A 16,706-nucleotide genomic window follows, 5' to 3' on the forward strand; every position below is an offset into this window, starting at 1 on the left:
TTACTACTAGTCATTAATTTGTGAATCCATATCATTGATTTATACCTTCTTTTTAAAATGAGAGAACAAATTAATACAGTTAAGGTTTAATTTGTGGTCACAATATCTTCTTGAATGAACATTCCCTACAGAAATATACTAACTTATGATAGGTAAAAATCGATAGCCTGAATGCACTGCAAGTCGCTTTGGTTAAAAGCGTCTGCTAAATGCATAAATTTAATTTTAATTTAATTTTTAATTTAACTTAAAAAACAAAACTTCCTTACCAAGTCAAAAAGACAACTGTAAACAATGAAAACCCTTGGATTCCTGATGTCAGAAAACCAAAACTCATTAACAAATGACTGCCCACATAATTCAATATTAAATTGATGTTCCTAGCATCAGAAAACGTACTTTATGCTGATAATGGCAGTATGTAGCACCTACTGCTCTGCAAATGCTTCAAAAACATTTTAGCATAAGGAAAGTGTGTTAACGTTCATTTTTAATAAGGTCCAAAATCTTAACATATTGTGCAGCACATATTGCAACAGCACAATTACAACTCGTGTGAGTGCAGCAAAAAGCTGTTTTTCACATATGACTGCAGTGTTTACATGGATATCTTAACAGCAAAAAAACTCAAATTGGTTATGAAAAACTACTGTTTATCATTTTAAATGGACTTAAAAATATAAATATACAGACCCCTTGAAAGCTGAAAATGTGAAATTTTATAACATCCTCAGAAATGTTGTGAGAGATTTGAGTTATCTGTGACCGCAGACTACTTCAGTTCAAATGCTATTGTGATGGCATGTAAATGTGCTACAGGTACTTTCAGTGCAAGTTGTCTCAACAGCCCTTCACAGCTTTAGAGCGTTTGGCCATAATGGGGCTCTTGTCATGCTTGATGGCAGAGGAATGCCAACCATCACACAGTCTGTAAGGCAGCTGACACAAGGAAGCTAGAAAAACTTCACACTCACCAGTCAACATACTGAACCGCAGTACTTGTGAGATATGACTGGCCTCACAATTACTATAAGTGGACACCCTTACCCTCCCTTCATTCCCACCGCAGCATGATTACAGAGGTAACTCATTATTAAATCAAGGGAAAAGGGGCTCAAAATGGATTTTCAGGAATTGTGTGATTGCTCCATTGGCCTAGATAAGAAGGCGTCATTGGGGCTTGTCAATCAGCCATCTCAGATCTGTTGGCAGACACACTTCTGTGAACTACTGCATTATTTTAGATGAAAGTGTCATAGGATTATTCAAATTGCCATGCACTTAACGGAAGCAAAACATATAGCAATTAATAAAATGCAACACTGCCCTCTAGAGGAGAGCCAGATATATATATATACTGCAATGGTTTAATATTTGACCCAGACAGACAGTAATGATCATATAAATTCAGACTTTAATTAACAAGAAACTCAATGAACAATGTTATCAATTGACCATCTATGGCCAGTTAATCAGGTACTCCAAAGTCATCCTGCCTGAGAGATTAAATGTGTGAAGAGCTTTACTTGAATAAGCTCTAAAGAATCTCTCACCCTGATTTTACAAGCTGTGCTGCTTTTTTCGGTGTGGTTTCTATCTTTTTTCATCTAATCTGATGTCAAACTGCAATTAAAGTTTTAGAGCATGTGCCTTCTGGTTTCCTCAAAGGGAAAAACTAGTTCACAATACACTTTGTGGGTGAAATCTTCTATTTTTTAAAACCCTCCTGTGAGCTGTGGCAGTGTGCATTACACCTTCAGAGGAGAAGCAGTTCCTCCAAATCTCCAAAATCAGAACATCTTGGATTTATCAGGCAGTTTATATATTACTCTCTAAATATGTGGCAAACATTCGTGATTATACCAATACGCACACTGTTTCATTTGCTCACGTAGCTCGCTATCTCTTTATCCAGAGCGAAAGCAAACCGATGGTTGAGGAAGAGGAGCTGACCATGGGGAAGCAGTCTGTGCAACAATGCATCCACTCGATCACTTTTCAGCAGCACCTGAAAATAACAGCTATGTCAGCAAGAGAGAAAAAGGGTAGCATCAAATAATCAATAGCTTGGCAGTCGGCCTATTTACTTTGAATGCGTGTCCTTGTTCACAGTCTGACAACAACTCTAGCTCTAGTCATACAGTAATTGGAAAGAATATGTTTTTTTTTTTAGTAAATTTCTGCCGAAAATTCCCCTGAGCTCATTGGATAGCTTTTCTGTGAAGGTATTGATCACAATGTAATCAACAGTTTATCGTGTATCTCACACAGAATGAGATGTTTATTATCATTTCAATTGAAGCCACTGCTAGTCTTATTAGTGGGAAGAAACTAGGCCAGCGCACACAAGAAAAACTCACACTCACACTACTTTATAAGATTGCAGGAGTGCAACACAAGTTCAGCTGTTCAATCATTTTCATACTCACAACTGCATGAATCTACACAAAGATACAATGAAAACACCAAACAACTTAAACACATTCAAATAACAGTCACTCAAACAAACAATAATTATAACTTTTTTACACTAACATGTAGTGTTTGAGGTCAGCAAGATTATAATTTTTTTTTTAAATAAATGTTATTTGGACTTTCTATTTATGAACAATCCCCAAAAAATGTATCATGGTTTCAACAGTAATACAGTAATAGTAGTAAGAAAAGTTTCCTTAGCAGCAAATTTGCTTATTAGAATGTTTTCTGAAGGATCATGTGACAATGAAGACTGAAGTAATGATGCTGAAAATTCAGCTTTGCATCACAGTAATAAATTGCACATTAAATATATATTAAAACAGAAAAAAAATATACTTTGCATTTTAATATTTCCCAATATTACTCTTCTTAATTTAGATCAAATATAGGCAGCCTCTGTTGGCATAAGAGACTTCTTTTTAAAACATTTTTAAAAAACAGGATAGTTGTACATGTTCCATTTATTGGATACATTTCAATTTTGGTGCTGTATTTTACACCCATATGCAAACACACAATAAACAGCATAACATGCAAACATACATGCAACTCATACGCACATGTACATGCATTCACACAGACAAGATACTACTGTCTCAAAAAAATACTGGATGTTACATTATTATAGTATTTTAATACATTTTAAAGGAAAGTAACATGAGTTTAACATGAGATGAATATGTTTCCCATTAAGTAATTGGTAAAGAGATGTAATTACTGGGAAACATCATTCATTTTCAATGATGCAGCAGTGGCAGTTATAACACACCTCTCCTCAACAAGCCACACAATTTAAGTTCTCGCTCGTGACTGGAGCACAAAACATGCTGGATTTGTTATTGTTAGTTTTACTAACATTTTCGATCATTTTAAGTTCATTTTCATTAGGTCTTGAACGCTACGTATGAACAATTGTAATTAACCACCCCTGATAAAACAATGATTAGTCCCAGAAAGCCTCACCTCAGCACCAGGTCCCAGCAGACGTAGCTCCTCTAAACAGTGACGTGCAATGTTACGAAGCATTCCCTCTGCGAGCAGGAGGTTCTCATGTGGACTGCAGACCAGAGTGAATGCTAGAGACTGAACTCCCAGCCATAGAACAACACTCCGATCTGGAAAGAGCTCTGCGCTTCCCAGGGAAAACACACCGCTGTCGGCTTCACCCAGAGCTGCAGCCTCCTCACCCAGCACTGCCTCCACACACACAGCACCTGAGGCCTCCCTGCTCAGAGCCACAGCGCTCCTCACCTGCCTGACACAAGGAAAAAAGGAGTATTGTTTCCCATGGGTACACGTACAAAAATGTCCAGTTACCATAGATTCTGACACAATACCTAATGCAGTTATTGCTAATATAGATACTAGGTATTAGTTGGATAGTCATCATTTACTCACCCTCATGTTGTTTTCAAACTTATACGAATTTTTTTTTTCTTCTGTGGAACATAAAAGATGTTGAGAAATGTTTTTTTTTGTTTTGTGTGTGTATGCAATACTACAAGTCAATGGTAACCAACATTCTTCAAAATATCTTCTTTTCATTGACTGAAAATGCTGATGTGACAATTTAACCCGTCTTGACTTTAATTTCTTTATTATCAGAATTGTTATTTATGTATTTTTGTATTTTATTTATTTTTATTGTTTTTTGTGTCATTTGTCTTTATCCTTTTTTCTTATTTAACACACCAACTCCACGCCTCACAATGAGGTTCATTTAAGTGCTGTCTAATGAGGATGGGATGGGGGTGGAAGAGTGGTTAGAAAAGAAGTTTACTTGTAAATTCATACTGATTCTGTAAATTGTTGATGTGAAATTAATTAAAAAATTGTTTTTTTTAATTGATTGATTAATTGATTAAAAAAATCTTCTTTAATGTTCCACAGAAAGTCAGCCATCAAAACAACAAGATGATGATGATAAAAATCACTATAATCATAGTAGGACATTTAAAATAATATTATTTAATGTAATATTTTATAGTTGTAGTAGGCCTGATTATAAGTGATTGGTGGGAAAGGTTTACATTGTAAATTCATCTCACCTCGCTACCACGTGAAGTTTCTCTTTCTGCATTAGTCGTCTCTGCTCGGGTGTGAAGTCACAACCATCCCCGGTCTCCGGTCCGAACACTCGCGCGTACAGTATCCGAGTCTCGCCTGCGGACAGCGCGCTCACCGGACACACCGTGTGGATCAAGAAACAAACCACCATGTCTGATTTAACATATCATAAACCCCTGGAAAAAAGTACGCACAATTATCAGATGTGCTGTAACACGGACGCGAGGTGCCCGCAGTAAAATAAACTTTGTAAAGTCACGCTGCCATTGTTGACTCGCTCTGCATGGACAGTTCCGTATTTGGTCACATGACTGTGAATCAGCTGATCGATTTCGCGCGGTTCCAATTTTTTAACTCTAGATGGCGTTCTTGGATAATTGGATGACTGATTATAAGAGCATAACACAGTATTAAATGTGTGACCGGTGATTAAAGACCGGTGAAAGTTTATTAAATTATTTCTGTTTTTTGAATTCTGTTTGATTAAATTTTCTTTTGATGTTTTGCACATAAATAAAATGTAAAACCTTGATTTGAATTATTTTAATATGCAATAGCAATAAACATTCATTAACATAAAAAATCGATTAAGTTTCTAAAATAAAAAATACGTAACAGGTAAAACAGTTTAGTGGTTTAGCTGTGCTGTCAGTATTACAAATTAGATTTAAATGGGGATGGGGGGTTAGGTATGAAGGTAAATCAGTAGCAAAGCTCGAGAGGTTGAAGATCTGATTGTGAGAACTTGTCATATTAATATTTGTATTTGTAAGTTAAAATTTACACTCACAGCTCTTATGTGAAAAGCTGAATCTTTCAATTTGCACCCACAGACAATGATCAAAACATCCGTGTTTTGAATTGGAAGTTGTAGATTAATAGTCACAAATGTGTAGAATGACATTCACACAAAGAAAATGACATACACACATGTTTACGACATATTTACTTTTGCACTTTACTTCAGTTTCGCTGCACAACGTCAAGTCGGCATTTACAACCTCTCAGATCTGGAAGTACAAGTTCAAATCCTAGCGCTCTGACCTTTGCTACTCTTTTTGCGGTATTCTGTTGCAAAACTCACTTGTGCACTTGTATATGCAGATGTGAGAGAGCAGAGCTGGGGGCGGGGCTTTGGTGCAAATGAAGACATTTTATTGGTCGATGCCCGACCAATGAATAACGCCAGCTGTTTTCACTGAATATCCTTAGCTTTGACAGGATTTTAAGACACTGCATTCATTTCGCCATTCAGGTATTATCTAGTAGACAAATAATGCAACATATTTTATATGTATATCCCACGCATATCACTCTACCAGAGTTGCAATATAATGCTGTTTTTATTATTTTTATGTTTTGTAAAAATAATTTTAACTTCTTCATTGGGTTAAATTCCTAATTTGCTTGTCAGTAATGAACCTTTTTAAATGCCTCATTATTATTATTTTTTTTTTTTATAAAAATCGAGTGTTTAATAATGTCTAAATGTACATTAAACAGCAAAACCTAAAAATAAGCACTTATGACCAGAAATACTGTTTTGAACAACTAGTAGAGCTAAATACATGTATTTATTAAACATCAACAAGGCCATCTAGTGTTTAAGCAATGGAATTGCATATGAATATTATCTTTCTGGCCACCAAATGCCTCTAATTTAAAGCGTGCCTCTTTGCACTGGAATTTAAACCTAAATACTACAGTTATTGTAGTATAAATAATAACCATATTAGAAAATGTTATATTTCAAATGGTCATTCATGGACCATAATTATTGCGCATATTATTTAGTACCATGATCTCTTCAAATTAACTAAACAGGACTGAGTTAACATGTAGTACAGTTATTTTATTGGTTAAAAGTTACACTTACTTGTTTAGTCACATTTTAACTGCCAAGGAGGAGTATGAAAACATAATGCTGTTCCATTTTCCAGTATAAAATGCTATTGTAACGCATAGTCATTAGTCAACGTAGTTATCCATGCATAATCAATGCACTTTATGTGTTACAAATTACTAGAAATCGCTGCAAGTATAATGAAACTGCTGTCTGTCCCAATTAATACATTTTAAGCATATTGACAAAACGTTTAGTTTAGTACTATTGATAGCTCCATGAACCACGTGACCGCGTGGCGGTGAGATCAAAGCATGTTCTGGTACAGCGAGTTTACTCTGTAATATGCAGTGGGATATACATATAAAATATGTTGCATTATTTGTCTACTAGATAATACCTGAATGGCAAAATGAATGCAGTGTCTTAAAATCCTGTCAAAGCTAAGGATATTCAGTGAAAACAGTTGGCGTTGTTCATTGGTCGGGCATCGACCAATAAAATGTCTTCATTCGCACCAAAGCCCCGCCCCCAGCTCTGCTCTCTCACATCTGCATATACAAGTGCACAAGTGAGTTTTGCAACAGAATACCGCAAAAAGAGTAGCAAAGGTCAGAGCGCTAGGATTTGAACTTGTACTTCCAGATCTGAAGTAAAGTGCAAAAGTAAATATGTCGTAAACATGTGTGTATGTCATTTTCTTTGTGTGAATGTCATTCTACACATTTGTGACTATTAATCTACAACTTCCAATTCAAAACATGGGTGTTTTGATCATTGTCTGTGGGTGCAAATTGAAAGATTCAGCTTTTCACATCAGAGCTGTGAGTGTAAATTTTAACTTACAAATACAAATATTAATATGACAAGTTCTCACAATCAGATCTTCAACCTCTCGAGTTTTGCTACTGATTTACCTTCATAGTTAGGCTACCTCATGGCTGCATGTGAAATGTATTAAAACAAACTTTTATGTTTTGGAAAAATTTAATATATACAAATTTTAAATGTGCTGCATATAACTGTTCTTATGCCACCACCAAGTTTTTCAAAACTTCTCCAGAATGAATTTCATAATATACTAATTTACAGTAACTAATTAGATAGCATACATCCTTCAGTTAAATCTATGATCCTGTGAGGTATGAAAATTTTAACCATAGTGACAGAAAAAAGGTAAAAAGCGTCTTTGTACAGTTCTGCACCCAACAGATTCTCCAGTGTGTACATGTTAAACAATGGAGCATGTTTAAATGCAGACAAAGTACAAAGTGCCATTGACTGAAGACTAAGTTGGACTTATTCAAACACGTGCACTTTGACACACACAAAGGACAGCTGTTTTGCTTAACAACTGCTGGTCATGCTCACTAATGACACCCCCCCCCCCCCCTCCTGCTACATACAACTCAAATAAACACACCACATTCAGTCGGATTGTTATCCAGCACACAACACAAACCGTGAGATGACAAAAGAAGAAATACGGTTCCTAGAAGAAAGGAACACTGAGACAAAACTGACAGCCTCTTCATAGCTGACAATGAATGAAAAAAAAGGTTTTACTGAAGATACAGGAAGACAGTGGGCAGAAACTAAAGCCAAGGCCACATTCAGAAGATCTTGCTGTTGCAAAAGCAATAGGATGTGGTTACAATACTCCAGGCTTTACAGCCGATTCTGGTAATTTTTAGACTCAGAGGTTAGACTAACAAAGCAGAAACACAGAAACTCAAAGACAATGGAAACTCAGCATGCGTAAGATCCTCTTACTCAAATTCGACTTTTTACCGTCTCTCTGTGGTTGAACTAAAACCACATATAATAAATATCCAAAGGGGGAAACAAAGCCTGAAGTTTCAGCCTTCAAACTTAAAAGGAAAAGATTAGACATTGATTCCACAACACATAACATACAGAATTAATTATTTAAAGGCTTTTTTAATAACCATTACACAGTGAGCAGACTGTACATGTAAAATGGAAGTAGTATTTACAAAATAATAAAGAACATTATTGCAAAGAGTTGCAGTTGTAACTTTAAAGGGATTGTTCACATTCAGTTGCTGGTCCCCATTGACTTTCATAATGTGCATGTTATTTTTATTTTTTTCCCTCCATACTATGGAAGTCACTGGGGACGATTAACTGTAAACGATCCCTTCAAGTTAAGACACGGAGTAAAAATCTATATAGGTATCACTATAACTTTCCCCGGTTGATTCATAACAGTACCGTATGAAAAAAAATTCTGTTACAAGTTTTTTGAAATGGGATGATTGAATACAAGAATGAGGCAATATCTTTTTACATATGCACACATTTGCATATTTAACTTCCAGAAAATAATTCTAAGCATTGGATAAAGCTAGGTTCAACATTCTTACTCCATTCTGCTGACATATTAAAGGTTATTATTTCAAAGGGGATTTTGCATAGCTCTTTTTATCACTATATAAATCAAAAGTACTGTCAACAGCCAGGGAAAATGTTAAACATAAGTGTTACTGAGGTGGAAACTTCATTATATTTTTTCTCAAAATGGATACTCATTTTGAAAAAAAATAAAGTGCCTAAAAATATATGTAATTTGTAAACATATTTAAAAATGTATTTTTGTAAGACAATATATTGTGAATATTTCACAAGGACCTACATTTGATTTAGTCTGGTGGGAATAAAGCTGCTTGCAGAATATCTAAATGTCTGGCTTAAAACCTCTTTAGTTTCTCCCTTCCTCATGTAAAAGCTGGGGTAAACATTTTTCTCTTTTTTCTTTTTTAACTTTCATTTCTTGTTTGCTCATACTGATAAACAGTGCCCAAAAACAGTTTTATGCATTAACCGAAGAGAAACATTAGCACAGGAACTGGTCTGACACTGTGCCAGGCTGTTAGGGAATGGCTGGGAAACTGCTGGCTCCTCCCCTTGGAAGAGATTTGGAATGCAAATGTGTGCAGGGACACGTGCTGGTGCTTGACTAACCACATCCAAGGTGACTCAACTCCCTAGACCAGTGAATAACAGCACACAGATCCAAGAGATCAATGCATGATTCAGCAAAGAGTTATTACCCCAAACTCCAAGTTTATTCATGAATACAAAAACCAGCTTCTCATTTACACATGACCAATAAAACACATACACTCAGAAAGATGAAATTTACAAAACACTTGCATGGGAGTGAGAACTGGATCTCTCAACTGTCACTAGTTTACAAACAAATAGAACTAAAACTCCTTTCAGAACTTTTTGGTAAACTTTGGATGCGGTCATCACTTCCTGACCAGCAGCAAAATTCAGGATCCTTTTTCCTGAGTTAAAGCTGTCAGACAAGTGGGGACATTTTTGTAATAATTATTGCTAGCTCCCCCAAAAAACAATTGAATTCTCACAATTTCCAAAAATTCAAAATAGGACAGTCAAAGCAATATGGTCATCATCAACAGAACGCTTTACACATTTCTGAAAATATATGGGAAAAGATTAAAATCATTATTTTATGATATTAGAATTAGCATAATTGTGACATTCAGAATACTTAAACCAATTTATACAACAAATGTAATACTTGGTTCTCCTGCGGGAGGAAGAGGGGACGAAATGATGCATGAAATGAAATCACCACTACAAATAAAACAGGGGGGAAAAGTGCTATATTTGGGGGGGTGGGGGGTGGTGGCAAGTTAAAATAGTCGTTATTTAATCTGAAATACAAGTTAGGACAGGCCGGTAAACGAAAAAGGGCAGGGGGGGCTGTAGGGGTTAAAATACAGGTTAGTTAAAATGTGCATGTGTAATAAATGACAGTGACATGTAACTGTGTTTCTAAAGGGAGATCAGGGTGGTGGAAAAAAAAAAGGAGTTTAAAAGTCATAAAAATCTAACCAAATGTGCAGAGATACATAATAGCCTCACAACCTCAGCTGACTTTGTGGTACTAAAGAAATACCAAACCCTGAAATCCAACAACTGTTCCCATCAAACACAAGTCTTCAGGTCTCTGCCATGTCTCATGTGTGAGGGCAGCATATGAGCTAGTAAAGGCAGTAAAATGATGAGGGAATGCGAGCATGAGCCTCAAAGATTCTTGAGACGGCTGTACATGTCTCTCTTGCTGCGTTCTCCAGCCCATGTGCGGCTCCTAAGGCGGAACTTCCTCAGGTCTTCTTTAAAGTCTTCATGATGCATTGGCCTATAAGCCTCGGGTTCACAGACCGACTGCAGAGAAAAATGCATGCATTATAAACTTGGAAAGAGAGGAGGGGGACCCAAATAGGACATTGCATTCTGAAAACACATACCTTATGAAGCGGGAAAAAGTCTTTGTAGCCTCCCTTCAGGATATAGAGTTCAGGGTAATGGAGGTTGGGGTACTCATTCAAATCTCGATCTCTTTGTCGAACGTAACGGCACATCCGTGGGCCGCGTTCAGATGAAAATTCACAGTGGAAAACAAGCAGGACACGCTTCTCGGGACATTCTGGGAGAATAGGATTCTTTAAAAAGAAGCCTTCAATTTCATCCTCTTGATGGAGGTTAAGGGCACCCTGAAAAGAGGACAAAGTGGAGTCAGCCAAAATTGCCCCACACAAATATGACAACGTACAACTGCATCAGGGTTAACAAAATCCTAACCTTAATATGGCCACCCTCATACTCATAAGGATAGCGGCAGTCGATGACAAACAGCCTCTCCACCAGATCGCTGTACTGCCCGTTCATTGCTTTAACCATCTGATACAGTAACAGATGTTAGAAAAAAAAAAAGGAAATGTGCCAGAGCACATACTTTGTAAATACAAGAACTCATACTGCTTTTGTTTTTGCATGCTCTTGCATTTAAAATCTACATGCTAAATGTTAATTTGTGCAAACTTACAATATCTGGAGTGATGTATTTCAACTCCTGGTGTTTTCCTTCTACTGTGGGGAGAGCAGGAGCCTTCAAAAAGACAAATGAATGCTTTAAAACAGTATTTGGCTTTATCATGCTATATGACATTATATATACACATTTTTTTTTATATTATTTAAAAGCACTAATCACCTTGGTGAAATCTCCGATAACATTACTGGGATCTGTATCTATCATGCTTTCAATCTGTGCATGATTAAATGACTTTGACCTTTGAACCTGTAAGGGGAAGTGATCAAAGTTAGACCCAAATTATAAACTCCAATTATGGGTGCTGAAGCTTTTCCAGTGAGGTCTGACCTGATGAGGCATAACATCCTCCTGCTCTGTGGGTGCAACTTGGGTCCCTGCCAGGCTCCGCCTCCTCTTCACTCTGACAGGTGTGTTCTCATCTTGTGGCCTCTCGGGTCTCTTTAGTTGGATACGCCCTACAGGGTTCGGCATAGAGGGAGATCGGAACAACCCACGTGGACGGCAGCGAACAACAGGCTAGGGGCAGTAAAGTTGGTTTGGTTGTCAACTATCATATCAATAACCAGAAAAAATAATTTAAAAATTTTTTTTTTTTTTTTTTTGTAAGAGAAAAAGGTACCAGCTTACCGAATAATTACTGTCACTACTTTGTTTAGCCACCAGAGGAGCTGTGAGAAGGCTGTCCATTCCAAAAGGAACCTCAGAGTCATTCTACACAAACAAATGCATCATGGTTATTTACAATATAAAAAAATTAAAAATAAAAAACCTTAAGAATAAAGAAAATGCAAACTGAAGTCACCTCCACATCATCCAGTCCTTCTAAAAAGCCATCATCGTCATCATCATCATGGAGACAGGAGAGAGAGGGGCGGCGCAATATGAAGGGACTGCTCTCATCTGAAGAGTCGGGCTGATGGGAGGAAGGCGGGGAAAGCTGGAGAATAGAGGAAGAACCAAGCTTTTAAAAAAAGTTCTACCTTTTAGAACTAAATTTCGACAGGTTCTGCCAAGGATACATGTTAGCACCATAAAAACTACACCTTTAACAACTAAATATTTTCTACAGGTTCTGCCAGGGATATATAATACCATTAAAGCAGGAGCAGAGTTGGGTCGGCAGGCAAAAGCATCCTTGGTGCCTCCAGTGGACCGCATGCGACAGCGCGATGCTGGCATGGAAGGCTTCTTGAACTCAAAATTCTCCTGTAAAAGAGATGAGAAAAAACTAAGTTATTCCAACACCACGCCCCATTCATTCCCATAACTCACTCTCTCAAAAAGCAATTTCTAGTTGATTGAGAACAAATTCATCAATATACTGTCTATAGAACCAGACAAACAGGACACAAAAAAAACACACCTCAGCCAGGTTCTCTTTGTTGTCGCTGCCATTTGCACGAGTCCACACTCCATAGCGCGAGGGATCTGGTTCTTTATTTTTTAAATTGGGACTGTGACCCAAAAACTGCAGCTACAAAGAAAAAGAAAATCTTACATTTATACTTGCACTACTGGCTGGTCAAATGTTTGGGGTCACTTAGACTTTTAACACTTAATTAGAAAGGACACAATTAATCCAATCAAAAGTGACCGTAAAAACACTTGTGAAAAAAGTATCACAAATATATTCAATTAACACAAAAGCATTTTAGAATGACTTCTGAAGGGTCATGTGACAAAGACTAATGGCTTCTGAAACCAAATGACTTTAAAATATATTAAAGTAAATTTTCGTATTTATTTTTTTATACCAAAAGGCAGTCTTGGCAAACCACGGAGACTGCATAAAAATCCAAACTTTCGATTGAAAATACAATCCTAGGGAATAAACTTACTGGCAAAGAGTGTATCCTGCGAATGGGCATTTTTCTGTACAAACAGAAAGAATATTAGATTAAACCCAAGTCACTACAACAGCTTTCACAGACAGATGCATCCTCTGGTCTGTAGTGCAGGACCACTTACTCATTAACGGCTCGTGTGGCATCCTGCATGGCCTTCTCAAACCTGGGAGGATAAAGAAAATGCTATTAGTGTATTCATAGTCTCCTCCAACCCCAACCAAACATTAGCCTAGACGACAATTCATGTAATTTCTTCCCTCCCTTAAGACTCTTTATTTAACAAATAAACTGCAATGCCCACCTGTATGCAAAACAGCTCTCAGCAGAACCAAGGAGGGGGGGCTAATTTACCATATTCCCACACAACGCTAACCCCTTCGGCAAGCCTCTCTTGTTTGAAAAGGGGAGCAGGGGCGAGAGATTAAAAGCTGGTTTGGAGGGGGAGGAAATAAGGAGTGTGGCTCTTAAATCGCGTAGGAAAAATGGGGAAATAAAATGTTAAGAAGTGGGATCTATAGCAACCAAGGCTACCTTACACACACACACACATTACCACTCTCTTTGGACGCCTGCTCTCACAGGGCATGAAAAGCGTGCCACTATTCACACAGCCGCCTTTAGGAATGAGCCACACAGCACACACTGATGTGTGAGGAAGCCAAACAGCTGTAGGCCTGGCTGCAAATAAATGGATTCCCACCGACACCAAATGGCTTGGAAATGAGACCAGTCTCACAGACTGTAGATTACCAGAGAGCCAGGGTGTACACAGATTTCATGCACGCTGGGTGAATGATACTATATCTGATTCTGAGCCTTTGCAAGTTTGAAAGGTTTACCCAAATACATTTTTGTTTTGTTCAATTAAACAATGTCATTCTGACTAAAATCTCACTTTGTACCTCACAAAAGAAAGTCATCCTTGTGAATAACATTTAATTTTTGGATGAATGATTAATAACAGGAAGTTCCACATAAGTCAGATATCCAGTGATTCTGTGTTTGTGATCTGTGAGAGATGCCAGCATATGCTCAGCTAATCCATGAAAAACAGGCACACTGAGCAGATGTACGGTTCAGCTAATGGCAGGGACTAGATAAGATTTATAATCCTCAAGCCAAGCTCCAACTCACATATGATGACCAACAGACAGAAGAATCATACTCACTTCAACTCAGCATCCAGAGTGTCCAAATGGCTGGGAGACTCTAGTCCAAGACCTGCAGAGACGAGACACAGGTGAGAAAACCTGCACAAGCGGTTAATAACACAGAGCTAAACTATAAAGATCATTGTTCACATTCCAAACGGTATGACCTGTCACACACCCACACACTGTACAGCAAACTGCTTTAACATTCCTTTTCACCAAAGCATGGTTTTGTTAGAAGCACTTAATTTAATTTCTAGTAATAATTATACCCAACTAGTAGTCATTCCAATTATTGCTCGTACCCAGTCCAGCTTTAATTATTAGATACTTTAACAATTTGTAAGACAAAAAAAAAGCTTAATTATTACTAGCAACACTTATCTTACTAGCGTTTTTTTTTTTTTTTTTTTTTTAATTGCCATATAGCATAACTTGGATTCATGATTTATAAAATTCCAACACACTGTTGGGTAATTTGTAACCATTTAATGTTTTGGCAGATTGTGGTCAATTTGTACATTTCTACTGTTTTTATACGATCTACACCCCACTGAAGGTTAGGTTTATGGGGTGGACTTGAGCTTTTCTAAAAAATAAAATGTAATCACCACCTCATTACATTTTCTCATAAGGTCAGACTGGCCATCCTGACAACACACGCGTATATGTAAGAAACATTACTCACACAGATAAACAGGTAATAATGTTCATTAAACACTGACAACTGGAATTGATACTAGTAACTTGTTACTAGTAAGCAGTTGAATGATGTTTGTTTGTGTGTGTGTGTGTGTGTGTGTGTGTGTGTGTGTGAGATATACACACACACACACACAAACATCATTCAACTGCTTACTAGTAATCATAAATAACTGTTAGTAACACAATAGACAATGTAATGGATAAATGTAAAAACGGCTTGTCATAGAGCAGACCATCAAGCTCAGATGCATCACTACTAGTGCTGAAGTTTTTACAGGAAAACACCTGCAGGTTTACAAGCTAACCTGAATCTGATGAGGCATCAGAGGCGAAGGACGGGATCTTCAGGAGGGGCAAAGCTTTCTTCCGCTTTGGTGTCTCACATTGACTGCATCAAAACGTCAAATCAAAGAAGTTAAAAAACTGAAATGGGTTGCATCATAACATAATATAAACAGCTTAAATATAACACAACCTCGCCAAGCCTTGATAACGAGAGTTATCAAAAAGTCATAATCAGCCTCAGAACAGTTACAGGAAGTAGCTCTGCTTTTGTTTACTTTTTTCGTGCTTCCAAAAATAGGCCAGCTTCACTCACCTTCCAAGAACGGCGAGATTATTCATGTTCAGAGCCAGGTTGGTCACCGGAGACAGCACTGCCATGGGTCCGGGGGAGGACAGGGTCTTCACGCAGGGGGAGCCCCTCGTCCCGTCCCCCGGCAGAGAGAGCCGAAGTGGTCGGAGGACGGACTCAGGCCCGGCGATGAACGGCTCAGTTACAGGGCTGACGTCGCCTGGAGCAATTTCAAAATCCATTTCTGAACGGATGATTGTTGAAAATAAGATCCAGCCAGGCGCGATTAAGACGACAGTGGGTGAAAGCCAAGAAAGCGAGCGCACAGCAACCAGGTTAGGGGCTTAAATTGAATTTATTTAGGTTTGAGGAAAAAAGCTAGCAGTATTCTGCATAATAACTACGCCAGATTACACAAGGCAACGATAAAAAGGGGGTTAAAATGCATCTTCTTTGATATTTGTTGTCAGAGAGCTGCCGATTCGAGTGCACTCTCTCTGACCTTGCCAAACTCTGCTGTGGAAGAAAAGCGCTGAATGTAGCTCTTTTTATGTTCAAAACATGCAGTGCACAAGCGGCAATCAGAGTAGCCAATGAGCAGCGCCGTTACATCTGATTCAACCAATGAGATGCGCTTCCTCTTTTATCCGTATTGTTCTCAGAGAGAAGGGGGGCGGCCCAAAAAATGACAGACAGATCTGATATCCAATGAACATTGAGGTAACAACAACGCTTCTATAAAATCATCCAATGGCGTTTATGTTTAGATAAATTGGGCGGGATAAAAATGTACAGATGTGGTACGAGGAAAATTTTTCCCGCGGAACAGTTCAAGCTGCAGCTTGGTAACGCCCTCAGTTGTAAGAAAACCAATCATATGCCAATGTCCTGGCGCGGAACATACCACTCAAATCTCGTGGACAAAGCGTTATAACGTTATATGTTTGTTTAATACAAAAACAAACCCTTATAAAACGGCTTTGTTTGGTACATATCTGTGCTGGTAGTTTTCTGTTTACTTATAGGTAACGTTAATTGAAATGAAAGTGTGGTTTGATATGTCATCATCTATCTAAATAATGTTAAATCTAAACCTTTTAAAAATTATTTTTAAACTAGTGTTTCAAGCTCATTATGGGTTCCTGGGTTA

General features: G+C 37.7%; 2 protein-coding genes across 3 annotated transcripts; both read right to left on the reverse strand.

The window, feature by feature from the left end:
* Positions 1 to 473: 473 nt before the first annotated feature.
* Positions 474 to 4,818, reverse strand: LOC132110838 (AP-5 complex subunit sigma-1-like). 2 transcript variants are annotated; one of them, XM_059517846.1, is made up of 4 exons: positions 4,527 to 4,818; positions 3,442 to 3,733; positions 1,874 to 2,008; positions 474 to 1,202 (listed from the first exon to the last, which is right to left on the reverse strand). In XM_059517846.1, exons 1-3 carry the CDS (start codon positions 4,694 to 4,696, stop codon positions 1,880 to 1,882), a joined length of 591 nt encoding a protein of 196 aa, XP_059373829.1. In that variant the 5' UTR covers positions 4,697 to 4,818; the 3' UTR covers positions 474 to 1,202; positions 1,874 to 1,879. The 2 variants fall into 2 exon arrangements, with proteins under 2 accessions (XP_059373829.1, XP_059373828.1); XM_059517845.1 differs by lacking the exon at positions 474 to 1,202 and having other exon boundaries at positions 1,740 to 2,008.
* A 4,637-nt stretch (positions 4,819 to 9,455) lies between these two features.
* On the reverse strand, positions 9,456 to 16,102 carry LOC132110839 (M-phase inducer phosphatase 1-like). The gene is made up of 15 exons (XM_059517847.1): positions 15,581 to 16,102; positions 15,288 to 15,370; positions 14,296 to 14,347; positions 13,248 to 13,289; positions 13,118 to 13,151; positions 12,643 to 12,753; positions 12,372 to 12,485; positions 12,082 to 12,216; positions 11,907 to 11,990; positions 11,607 to 11,795; positions 11,439 to 11,525; positions 11,271 to 11,333; positions 11,027 to 11,125; positions 10,693 to 10,938; positions 9,456 to 10,609 (listed from the first exon to the last, which is right to left on the reverse strand). The coding sequence occupies exons 1-15, from the start codon at positions 15,796 to 15,798 to the stop codon at positions 10,469 to 10,471; spliced, it is 1,698 nt and encodes a 565-aa protein (XP_059373830.1). The 5' UTR covers positions 15,799 to 16,102; the 3' UTR covers positions 9,456 to 10,468.
* Between the last annotated feature and the right edge of the window lie 604 nt (positions 16,103 to 16,706).

This window comes from Carassius carassius, chromosome 30, assembly GCF_963082965.1.
Source record: "Carassius carassius chromosome 30, fCarCar2.1, whole genome shotgun sequence".
Lineage (NCBI taxonomy): Eukaryota > Metazoa > Chordata > Actinopteri > Cypriniformes > Cyprinidae > Carassius > Carassius carassius.

Bases quoted from the DNA above. Each gene is read 5' to 3' on its own strand.
- LOC132110838 (XM_059517846.1), bottom strand. From the start codon at position 4,696: ATGGTGGTTTGTTTCTTGATCCACACGGTGTGTCCGGTGAGCGCGCTG. The intron at 3,734-4,526 runs GTGAGATGAATT...TCCTTGTGTCAG, and splicing joins AAACTTCACGTGGTAGCGAG to GCAGGTGAGGAGCGCTGTGG. The intron at 2,009-3,441 runs GTGAGGCTTTCT...TGTTATTTTCAG, and splicing joins TGCTGGGACCTGGTGCTGAG to GTGCTGCTGAAAAGTGATCG.
- LOC132110839 (XM_059517847.1), bottom strand. From the start codon at position 15,798: ATGGATTTTGAAATTGCTCCAGGCGACGTCAGCCCTGTAACTGAGCCG. The intron at 12,217-12,371 runs GTATTATATATC...TCTATTCTCCAG, and splicing joins ACTCTGCTCCTGCTTTAATG to CTTTCCCCGCCTTCCTCCCA. The intron at 11,796-11,906 runs GTAAGCTGGTAC...TACTGCCCCTAG, and splicing joins GTAGTGACAGTAATTATTCG to CCTGTTGTTCGCTGCCGTCC.